The 12,070-nt window shown below is 45.7% G+C and overlaps 1 protein-coding gene across 3 annotated transcripts in view; it reads left to right on the top strand.

Annotated features, from left to right (window-relative positions):
* Positions 1 to 12,070, top strand: part of GART (phosphoribosylglycinamide formyltransferase, phosphoribosylglycinamide synthetase, phosphoribosylaminoimidazole synthetase) — a 1,418,226-nt gene that overhangs the window by 854,720 nt on the left and 551,436 nt on the right. For all 3 annotated transcript variants that reach the window (XM_069636266.1, XM_069636265.1, XM_069636267.1), the window contains exon 13: positions 2,451 to 2,560. In XM_069636266.1, the coding sequence (XP_069492367.1) occupies positions 2,451 to 2,560 (110 nt within the window). The remainder of the gene's footprint in view (positions 1 to 2,450; positions 2,561 to 12,070) is intronic.

Consider the following 12,070-nt stretch of genomic DNA (forward strand, 5'->3'; position numbering starts at 1 on the left):
TCCCTGGAGGTGTGGGGAGCCCACACCGGACTTCTCCACGCCAGAGACCTGTGGCTACCAGAGGATAGGGATCTCCACATCAGTGTCCTTGTGCTGCAGGCAGTGTTCTGGGCCCTCAAGTTGTTCCTTCCGTCTCTCAAGTCCAAGGGGGTGAGGGTCTTCACGGACAATACCACCATGATGTTGTACATCAGGAAGCAAGGCGGTACCAGATCCCCAGCTCTCTCCAGAGAGGCGCAGGACTTGTGGCACTGGGCCGTAGCCCAAGAGATGTTCCTCATTCCTTTTCACCTGGCAGGAGTCAAGAACACCATTGCCGACTCACTCATCAGGCAGCTGCGCTCTTGCCACGAGTGGGAATTTCAACAGGATTAAGTGGACAGCCTCTTCCTCAAATGGGGCAGACCACAGATCGATCTGTTTGCGACGGCAACGAATTCCAAATGCCAGAGATTCACCAGCAGGTTCCACCAGCCGCGGAGCATGGGGGATGCGTTTTCCTTCCCGTGGAAAGGCCTGTTCCTGTATGCGTTCCCCCGCTGCCTCTCCTGCTGTGAGTCATCAATCAACTCAAACTGTGCCGATGCAGGATGATCCTCATCGCTCCAGCGTGGTTGAGGCAGATTTGGTACCCAGATCTTCACAAGCATGTCAACGTCTCCTCCGGTCAAGCTGCTGGTGGTTGCAGATCTGCTCGCCAGAGAAGGTGGTGCAATCCTACATCACGACCGAGGATCGCTGAACTTGAAGGCTTGGCTCCTGCAGCCTTAGAGTTCTTAGGATACGAGCTGCCGGCAGACTGACGGGAGGTCCTTGCCAGACTGTCATTGACTCTTCAGTGATACAAACACAAGTGGAAACATTTCGCAACATGGTGTCGGATGCAGAAGGTCAAACCTCTGAGAGTCACGGCTGCGCAGATTCTTCCAGCCCTTGGAACGGTTTGTTAAAACTATAGTAAGAAAAGGTTGGTTTGGGTTTAACCAGTAGCCATTGTGAGACCCATGTGTAGAATTTAAAGGACATTGCTTTTTTTCAGACAGTCGTTTTAATGCATGAATTTCCATAATTCCAAAGTACTGTACTAATCAGCACACCTGTTGTGACCGGCATTGGAGCAAGGAAACTTGTTGGAATAAGCAAAGAAAAGTGCAAATTGAGAATTACTCTGAAGTCAAAGATTGTAGGAACACTCCTGGGTCATCTTGCATAAGGTAAAGCACTATCAATGCCATAGGAGACTATGGGCATCATTTCAAGCGGCTTCGCCGACCCCGAAACACTGAATCCACTCCCTGACTTCCCGGTGCCACCAGGACATTACAAGTCCAGACGGAGCAGGAAGTCAGGTGGCAGAATCGTTAACTCCCCATTCCTGACTCCACAGGAGTGGGGAGATGGAAGCAACGTCACTGTTGCTAACAGTGCCGGTACTTCCGTGACGACTCTGCCTACCGGGGCTGATGCGCCGGCAGGGTCAGACCTGCCGGGCGCTACAGCCCCTGCAGGCAGGCTTGTAGTGTGGCTGACCGGAAACAAGGGTGTAGGTAATCGTGTCTGGGTCCGGTCTTGTGGAGAGGGGACTTACCGGGACATTCCTCCGTAGGTGGACCTGGTGAATCCCCATTCCAAATGCCATTCCCCATTCCCATTTGAGCCCCGATAGGGCTCAGTGGGAATGGGGAAGTAGCTAATAACGGTACCGCAATTTGCGGTACCGTTATTAGCTCCCTGGTCCCTTTGCGGGACCCTTAAAGGACGTGTGGTCAGACCACACGTTCTTTGAGGGTCCCACTAAGGAACCTCGGAATTGGGCAGTAAGGGATTTCTGGCACCTGTCTCCTTACCGGTGCCCAGTATCCCTTACCGCCCAACTTGTAATGACCCCCTATATCTTTAATAAATAGCCATAGTTTTGTATCCCACAACAATTGCCTATCTGGAGTTTTAAGCCCTTGCTTAGGTTTCCCCTAAGGGCAGAGTTTGCAATATCCAGATGCTTGAGTTGGGATGTGTTGTTGATAGGCGTGACGTACAGGTCAACAGTTCGAATCCTGGCAGGGCCGACGTTACACTTTATTCACCAGAGAACAATACATTGAGTCAGGTAATAGAAGATTCTGTATATAGAGTGCAGGAAACAGCAATGTTACACTAAGAAACAATATCTACAGCAAGTCAATGAGATATCTAAAAGAAACAATTGATATGCCATTTTCCCATGTGCAAAGGCCACCATTTTAAGCAGTATGCTACTCGGTTCGAAGTATCTCCTTTGTGTCTGTGGCGACCCTACAAATCTAACTAAAACAGTGAATATGATTTAAAGGACATCGTACAAGATTGCCTGTGTTAAGGTTTCGTGTTTGTGTACGTTTGAGTCTTTTGTAAGCAGTTCAGTGTTTTTCATTCCATGCATTACGATTGTAAATTATTTTCATGTTTGGTAGGCTGCAATGCTGAGCTGGGAGGTTTTGCAGGTCTCTTTGACCTGAAAGCCGCCGGTTATACAGATCCAATTCTGGTGTCTGGGACAGATGGTGTTGGAACAAAACTCAAGGTAAGGTGGATTGTGTTACTGCAGACTAATTCCATTGTGTTTTTGCATATTTGAAGAATCGTTTTACTCTGCATTTTCCCCTACTCTTGCAGTTTGAATCCATCCCCAGCATAACGGCAGGGAACTGGAATACCCACAGCAATTGCTAGAATAGGTTTTGATGGGTTATGTGCATAATTTTAGAAATATTCTATTGATTGCCTCCCTTCCCCGTTTTATGTCACCAAAATATGGCGCTATTTCAAAATGATTAGGCAGCCTGCTAAAAATATGAAAGCATGGATTGTCACAATTATGCGCTGGCACTGCCTTGTAGTGTTTCTACAAAATCTTTGTGTGTTTACAAAAGGTATTTGCCCATGGCCTGTACACTGAAAGTCCTCCTTTGCATGGGAATGTTTTTTGTTTTAATACAGGTCTCTGGTTCAAGTGTGCAGTTAAGGTTTATCCCACAAAAAGTCTACGCTGAGCTGATTCATAACCTCCTGTAAAACTGGAAGTTGTATCCTATGCTAATTATTTTGTCTACCCTCAAATTACTCCTGACAAGCTTATCTGTGGCCTCTTCGGGGATGCAAATAGTGTGTCCTGAGAGACTCTCTAGTTTAGGCTTTTTTACCCTTTGCAAGTCTCTTGGAACTATTACTGAGTTGCACTGGTTGGTGCCAGCCTTTGTTTGATTCTAGTACTGCTGCACCCAGGCATTGACCCTTCAAGAACTGCTAAACATTTACATGGGGCAATGGCCAGATTTTTGCTCCTGCAAGTGTGAATGTCATATGGATGTTGCCATATGTGGCCATGATTAGGTCCATCTTGCTGAAATTGGGATACTGTTGTCAAAAGCATGTATGCCTGGTTTGTGGATGGTCTTTGCACACTTGAGCGAGCACAGGAAGAACCCTATGAAAAGTTTAATTTTTGCCATTCTGCAGCCGCATGCAGCCCTGCATTTGGGAGCGAAGTTACCTACTAATCTCAAATCAACCACAACGCTCGAACCGGCTTCCTTGCCAGAACTGTGGACCAGAGATTAAATGCAAATGGCTGCTCTGACACGAAGAGCTATCCTAAAGAAGCCCTGCTATTCCCTTCTCTTTTCCAAGGAGTGTTCTTACACAAGGAGTGTTCTTACACCAAAGCGTTGCTACGCAGTCCCTGTGCGAACATGACACAGTGGGACTTAGGCAGCAGACATCAAAACTCTGGCAACCGGCACACTTGAGCCCCTGTGCTGATTACCAGATACCAAGAACTAAGCTACAACCCAAAGGCCAACATTCTGGTTCAAGTAATTGAGCATCTACCAAAATTGCCTCTGATGGACATGGCCTTCATTATTGGCACCAGACCTGCACCTTCAACAAACTGGACAGCAGATCTTTACTAGAGCTCCAGCAGTAGTATTTCATTTTGACACAGCAGAATATCAGCAGCTCCACAGCAGTCTGCCTTGCTTGTGGAGACATTTTTCTTAGTCTCTATTTCTGTGATCCAGTTTTATCAACCTATTGGGCTTGCAGGATTTGTCCCTGGCATTCCAAGTGGTAGCAAGGCTTACCAGTCCAAGCACATTCTTGGGAAGGAAAAGGATGGTAAATAGTAAACACTTTAAAGTTACACATTACAGGAAAGTCCACACCATTTGTGAAAAAAAATGTTTTAAAAGAATCGTGCAAAAGTACGATCTACAATGTTATAAGTAGCACCTTTAGAAATAGAAAATGATTCCGATGATTGCCCTTGCAGGGTCATTAAATTGTCGAAGATTCCCACCAAGTCCAGCATTACCTTTTCAGGCCTTTTTCAGAATTAAATCCAAAAACTCAAGATTTTCTACCTTTTTATGAGTTTTGATTTGTTTGGTTGAAGCGTTGCCGATACGTTTTTATTTTTTGTTTTTTTTAATTGGTATTTGGTTAAGCCCATCGCGGTGACAAGGGCGTTGTTGTCTACTGTTTCCCACTGTGTTAATCAAGGCACCAGTTGTGAGCTGCAAACTGAAGAAATTGACTTTCAACCTACCTGAATACATCCCGCTCCGATTCGCGTAAGCCTGTGCCTCCTGCTTAGCAGTTTGAAGCGAGCGCAGTGTTTGCTGAATTTTTCATTTTCTTTTTCGTCGTGAGGTCACGTGATCTGAGTCACGTGAGCGGACTGAAGCCCCGCTCCCAGTAAGCGGGCTTAAAAGAAACACCCAGCCGCCCTTGCGGTGTTAAGCCCGTCGCGGTGACAAGGGCGTCGTTATCTGTGTGTCCCGCTGTTTACGCTGGATACGCAGTAACTGAGAGCCTGCACCCTCTACATCCCTACACATTCAAAAGGAAAAAACAGATATGGAGAACATCAAACCCAGAACACGCCTCCAAGAGAAATTAGAAGAAACTGTTCCTAACTTTTCAAATCCTACTTCAACACTGAACGCACAGCCCACTGCACCTAAAGAATCCAGCAACACCACAAGCAAAACAAAGCTTCTCACCCTTAGCCCGCCTCAAATCCTCAACAACAAAGAGAAACCAGTATCTCTCAGTCCTACGAACCAAGAACCATCACTTACCCCTACCACTGAGCTACCAAACAATTCACCATGCTCTTCCAATGAAGAACTGAAGCACCAAAAACCCTCAACTGCAGTCAAAATACAGAAGAACGACAAAAGTCAGAAAACTATTAACAATCAAACACCAGAAACGACTTCCAAATCATCCCCACTAGTTTGTGGAAAAAGAGGCTTCCCACCTGCACTCCAATCTGATCTCCAGTTCCACACTCCTGTAACCAAAACATCGAAAGATCCAACGCTGCACCTAACACGTCGACAAAGAGCACTCATAGCAAAGGAACAGTGGCAGTCAACTTACCACCTCATAGACTCCCCCCAAGACAACTTCTCCAAACCTTCAAATCGGGCGTCTCAACCTTCAATCGACATTACAGAAATAGATGCCATCATGAACTTCCAAGAACAGAAGAAAACGAAAGCCCTAACAGACAAACACAAGGAAAACACAAATGTGATATCTAGTACATCGACACCACTTCCCACCAAAGCTAACTTGTTCGTGCCTAAAACATTCCCGGAAGAGAACCAATTGAATGCAACGACGGCTGCACTAAACCAACAAGAGTCAAATTACCCTCCACCAAATGCTGAAAAAACACCCAATACTCCAGAAGCCAGTAAAAGAATTCCAACGACCATGCTGGATCTCCAAAATACACTAGTGGCTGTCCTATCAGTAGCGATGCTCCCCTTCTTAAAGATCCAAGAAGCAACAGTTGATGCCACCAAAGACCAAGCCACTCAACTTGCAATGATCCTAACAAAACAAACATTGACTGCTTCATAACCTCAATACAAGACCGACTGAATCACGAAGCAGAATCTACAAGAACATGGTAGAATCGTCTAGCCGAAATAGCAAGAACTGACCGACTAGACAAGCAAACTCTCATAGAAACACTGACAACATTTACCACCAAAATAATGGACGACAAAGCCAAAGGACACGTCCAACCGTTCAGGCCCCAAGATCTAAGTACAAGGCACCCTCATACAGAACACTCCTCACCAAAAGGCGAATCCAAAAAAGAGCAAACAACCCAATATGAATTTCAAATGCACAACCTACCAACTCATCTCCATATCGCCAGTACAGAACCTCCAGCATGCACCCTGTTTGACATTTTTGACGTAACCAAACGCAATCAGCCGGGTAAAGCAACAACTACAAAAGAAACAACCAAAAAAAAAATGTCAAACGGGATCACGAGCCTTTCTGCGAAAATTGCAACTCATCCAAGAGCACAAGTCGAAACCCCACCCCTCATCAAAAAAGAATTCCATCAACAACAAAAATGAAACGAGCACTAATCCATTGATCAAAGAAACGACAAAGACTAATATAAATAATAAGATAAAACGGACACCCCAACCATAAGGAGAATTGATCTCAATCGAAGAACAAGAACCATTAGACGCATTACTGGATGCCATCGACCACGACACTGAGCCTAAAACACCAACAGCAGTAGATACACAAAATACAATGTTGATTACGTCTTCTTCAAACTAGCAACAGAGAACATGACTCTCAAGAAGACTCAATGATCATAATAGATGAATACTGTGAGATCTCTTCAACCTCAATCTACACGAACAGCGACGAATCAACGACAAACATGTCACTTGTGTGTGTATTCATCAATATCTACTGAAGAATCCTGGTTTTCAACGGAACCTGGCGTCCCTTCTGATACCACGGGAAATAAACTGATTGACATGAATACATCTCTAATTAGACCAACATTTACAGATCCGCGTCAAGAACCAAGCATATTCAGACTCTCGCTAACTGCTATAAATCTAAGACTGGATGAAAAACGAATCTTGAACAGATTAAACATCCTTCATCCTTCGCCTACTGAACGCTATCCCGACATTGTCGAAGGTCGCTACACAAGATATCAACGTCATACATTTTCCGAATAAGAAAAAGATGAAAACAGTCCACTGATTTTTATCACAACCAAACAATCCAACTAGTTATGTCTGCCAAAAAACAACTTGTCAAATGGGGCTTCATCATCGAACCAATCCAAGTAACAAGATTTATGGCTCTCAAAGAAAAAAAATTGGATACCAACTTCAGGCCTCAAGTTGTCCCGGTTCATCGCAAATATGAGCAACAACAATCTTCAAGTAGACCACGAACAACCGAAGAACCATACCTAACAAGAAACGACAACCAGTCCAGGCAAACAAATTCACACCAGATAACCAGCATCCCGGAAGTACCAAGGGAGACGATCACCCATAAATATCCGACCAGAAATTCATCACCCAGAAACACTTTCCAAAGTATACAAAGGAAAACCTTTTTATAACAACCAACCTCAAACCGAAATACAACAACAGAAACAACATTATCTTCATGGAATACGAGAGGGTTCAAACATCTCCTCTCAGAGGGTCCTATAACATGTCTATAATCCATTGACTTTTTGCAGAAACAACTTGGCTTCAAATTGTCTGTCAAGTGTTAAGCGTTTGTGTAATCTCCAGCAGGCTGATAGTGGTATCAATTTAATGTATCCTTTAGGCCATCCTATCAATACATTAGCTTGTGGGGCCAGGATGGTGAAGTACCTTTTCCAAACGTGTGTTGGCGTGATTGAGCAGGTGCGTTCTAATATCCGGCACAGCCAAAAACATTTCTAGATCAGGTATCCCCAGGCATCCTTTATCTAATGGCTGAGTGAGTTTTTCCCATTTCACCCTGTGTTGTGTAGCCCCCAGACCAGTTCCCCAAGTAAATTACAGAGTTTGCCAGAGAAGGACCCAGGCTGTTTGATTGTGACGTTCACGAATAGATACTAACACTTTGGTAATATTGCCATATGTATTAGGGAGACTTCATAGAATTGCCAAAGGGAGGGTGACGAATCTCATAATTTTTGACTCTAGTTGTTGCAGAAGCCTGAGTGGTTTAAGGCCATTCATTGCAATTGCGTACATGCGATGTGTATGCCAAGATAGCGGACCGAGCTTGGCTGCCAAATTAGTTGACCACAGTAAAAGTTGCATCATGTTCTCAGAAACCCCTCTGATTTAGAAATGCCAGCGGGGTCCCCAAATTTAGTGACCCCCTCCTGTTAGTGGCGGTTAGGACTGATTTTCTATACTCTGGTCTAGTGGACAGATGTATAGAAGGCCAACCTGGTTTAGTGAGTGAGGGGGACTGCTATGGTAGCCGGAGCCATAGCCAAACCATTTCAAGGTAGCGAGGCGAGTGGTCAAGGCTAAGTCTCAAGAGGTTGTGAGCCTGTAAGGGGTCCTGTCACCAATGCTGGGCCTTGGAAAGGATCACACTGACAAGGTTGGTATGTTTAAGGTGCAGTTATTTATTACCAGCCTGCATTCACACAGCTTTACCCAGCCAATTCTGTCTGTCAGGGCTGTGGTTACTGCACCCTGGCTCTCTCGTCAGTCCCCACTCCTCTCCAGAATGTTGGCCTCTTAACACAGAAATCTGTCAGCCCCACAGTTTGTGGGGAAGTCTTTATAGTTCTTCCCTGGGCCCGATTGCTTTCACTGGCCTTTTGGATCCTGGTAAAAATTTAAAAAACAACTTATCCAGTGCTCCCTCGTGGGCGGCGTTCTTTTTGGGTGGTCAATTCTTGCCTTCCTTCCCTTCAGTGAAAGGGCCATGCTTGGTATCCCCTCTCATGCCCCCTTCGTTACTGGAACTGCAGGGCCTGCAAAACCTTAAACTCTTGAAATCCATCGGTGGTGGTGATCCGCATTAATGCTTACTTTTGCTGCATTCCAGGCCCCACCTGGTTTTCGCCCGTTAACCCTTCAGAGGCACCCTGAGGCTTTCCTGCAGCTGCTGACGTCTCTCTGAGGGGCCCTGCACGACCATCCTCTTCTTAATACGCACAGAGCAACGCCTCTGCTCCGGCGTTCTCCTCTGTCCCCTCCTGCTCATTCGCCTCTTCTGTCTGTCTGCTGTTTTCCCCGCAGCTGCCAAGAAAGAAGAAAACACACACTTTTAGTAGCCCTCACACCTGTTTACACTTTTCTCGGTCTTCCACTTCTGTGCTGCCATACCTCCTCCAATGTCCCGCAACCCTGCAGCCTACCTAATGCTCATGCTTTGCTGTGCTTCCTTCGCCCCTGCCCAATGTCTACTCTGGAGCCACTTTTTCTGGACTCAGTCTCAGGGGACGCCTTACAGCTCCTCAATGAGTACATACAGTCAAAAGTCAAGGAACACACTTGGACAATCAGTTATATAAATATTTATTTATGGCCATATAACACTATGAAAAATGACTACTAGCATGTAATATCACAAGACTAAAAAAAAGATGCATATGAACAATCACTGGAGTAGGTCAAAATGGATAACTAACTCCTGCAAAGGAAGTTCAGTAATGGTATGCAGCCCTACAGATCCACAGAGCTACAACACTAACTTTAAAAGTCCACCCCTAAGATGTATAGAGGCTTGTGCCCAAACGTTCACCAAAGTTCCATGTAGTTTTGTGAGATGGTAAAAAGTTAGTGTAGGGGTTCTGGGGTCCAATGAGGATTTCAACAAGTGTCCCCCACCTTTGGAATGCTTGCACGAACAAGCACTGGCAAAGCCAAACTGTTATACAAGTTTCTAAAAGTTACCAAACTTTTAAAAGGGAGTTAGGGTTTCAGGTAGGTACAGTTACAACCCACCCCTCATACTGCAATTCTTCTTAGGACTTGGTAGGTCTAGTGAAGAAGGTCCAACGTCGCTTTCCCGCCTCAGCTACGGCCCTTGATGCCCAGGGGTTGCAGGTTTGAGCACTTCTCCGGTCGGTGCCAAATGCTGGTGCAAGGTCTTCAGGTTGGAGAATGCAGAACTCCTTTATGCAGGGCCACTCTCAGCACAGGACTGGATGCAGGAAAGCAGTTTTGGTCGGTGGCCACCGGTGCACAGCAACACAGGGGGACACTTAGGGAGAATTCTAATTTCTGTTCTAATTCCCTTGAACCTTAGAAAATCCCCCAGCTCTTTTGCTGGATTTAGGACTAATTCTAATCCTGGAGTGAGTGAGACCTTTTTCTCTAGTATTTTGACCTGATTTAGATTGTGTTTTCACTGTTTTTGGAGTCTGACAAACTCCATAGGCATCTGCTTTTTGTATGGTGACAAACTGCACCTTCACTGCAGTGTCGCTGAGAAATACCTTTTTCTTGTGTGAACTACCGTTCCCAAGAATAGTAAAGTGAAATTGACTTTACTTACCTTTTCTCTTTGTAGGTCCAGCACACACCATCTTATGTGGAGTGCTGGAGGGGAGGGGGGTTACCTAGTATCCCCTTATCCTACTCGCTCTAGGTAGTGTAATATTTTTGTTACCCTCACTACTTTAAATGGCTGGTGGAAGTGGTTTATTTTTTCCTACCATTGTGCTTTTCTACCTCAGGCTGAACCCTCAGTTGCAGTACAGCACCCATGGGTCACCATACCATTTTGTCAAAATTGCCCCAGACTTCTTTTTCTTTGCCTTTTTCTGTTTGTGAGGTCTTTCTTGGGTTTTACTCTTTGCAGTCCTTCTTGGGTTTTACTCTGTGCGTCAAAACAGATTTGAACCCTTTGTTTGTCTTGCCTTTGGCAGGCTTCGGCCCTGGAGCCCACCTTTGGCTCCAGTGTGTCTGGAAGGACCGGATGTGAGGGAGGGTCCCGAATCTCCACTGTGCTTTGTCTCTAGGAATGCCTGAATGCAACCAGTCCTGCTTGGCTTGCTGGCTGGCTGGCTGGCTGGCTGTCCTTTTAGGACAGCCACCCTGCTGTGTGATTGACGGCCTAGAGTGTGCAAGAATGGGAGAAACCTGCTTAAAAGGCGAGGGTTTTGGGACTAGAGGCAGAGTCGACCACTGGGAGAAACACCCGACAAAGAAACAGTTTGCTGCATCCTCCTGGACCTTTGAATTGCCTGGTGAAGCCCTGCTGCTGTGCTGAAAACTCCTTTTTCAATTCGACAGAGAAGCTCCGGAAGGGACAACTTCTTCCCTTGGGTTAGTGGGACCAACTAACCCCGCAACAAACTCCACTGTACCACATTCCCCGACTGGCTGCTGCAAGAACCGAATGCCTAGGGTCGAGTAATCCGTATTAATCTGTAGTCGAGTGCAACGTCTGAAATCCGGGTAGTAGCTCCAGGAGTCTCCTAAAGACCCTCCAGAAGCAGGACGACCAGATCTCTAGTCCCCTCACCAGAGTGGAGGACCCAAAGAGTGAAGGAAGCCCACCGGTATCCGAGATACGCAACAATGCGGTTTGCTAAGCACTGAAACTGCTAAGTGCTGCTGAACCGAAAAGAGCCTGTTGCTGCCGACGACCTCCCAAGTACCGCTGCAGGAGTTTTCCAGACGTCCTCCCTCTTGTCCCCACGACTGAGGCTCAGGAACAAGGGTCTGCACTGCTGTGGCAAGACCGAATCCAGTTGGACTACTCTTTTTCAAACCAGAGGTACTGTTTAGGCTTGGTGTACTTCATTGTCTTTTTAGCTGTGCTTTTCTCAGTTTGGAATTGCAGTAGCTTACTTTTAGAGTGGAGCCCAACTCATTTACTCACAGGCTAAACTGCCTTGTGACCCTACAAGTCATATTCTACAAACTCTCTAACTTTGTGCAAGACTTTCTGATCTAAGAAGTGTCTCAGCTCCATAGACTGTGTTCCAATTGGCGTTGGCTGTCCTGGCACCTAAAAGATTCTTCTAGTCTATTGACTGATATTGTTTGTCCCTCATTGGTGGTAACCTGTTATAGACTGTTACTGCTAGAAAGGCTTGTCTAGATTTCATTGGAAGATTTAGTTGTCCTCACATTTACTGAGAACCGGTTTAACCTTTTCTTTCCTTAAACCTTTTCTTTCTGAAACCTCAGAATCTTAACTAGTGTGATATATAAATGGCATTACTGTCCTTGTGATGCAGTCACCTCAAGGTGTAGGAATCGTGTAA

This window comes from Ambystoma mexicanum, chromosome 7p, assembly GCF_040938575.1.
Source record: "Ambystoma mexicanum isolate Mex_15411 chromosome 7p, UKY_AmexF1_1, whole genome shotgun sequence".
NCBI classification, from domain to species: domain Eukaryota; kingdom Metazoa; phylum Chordata; class Amphibia; order Caudata; family Ambystomatidae; genus Ambystoma; species Ambystoma mexicanum.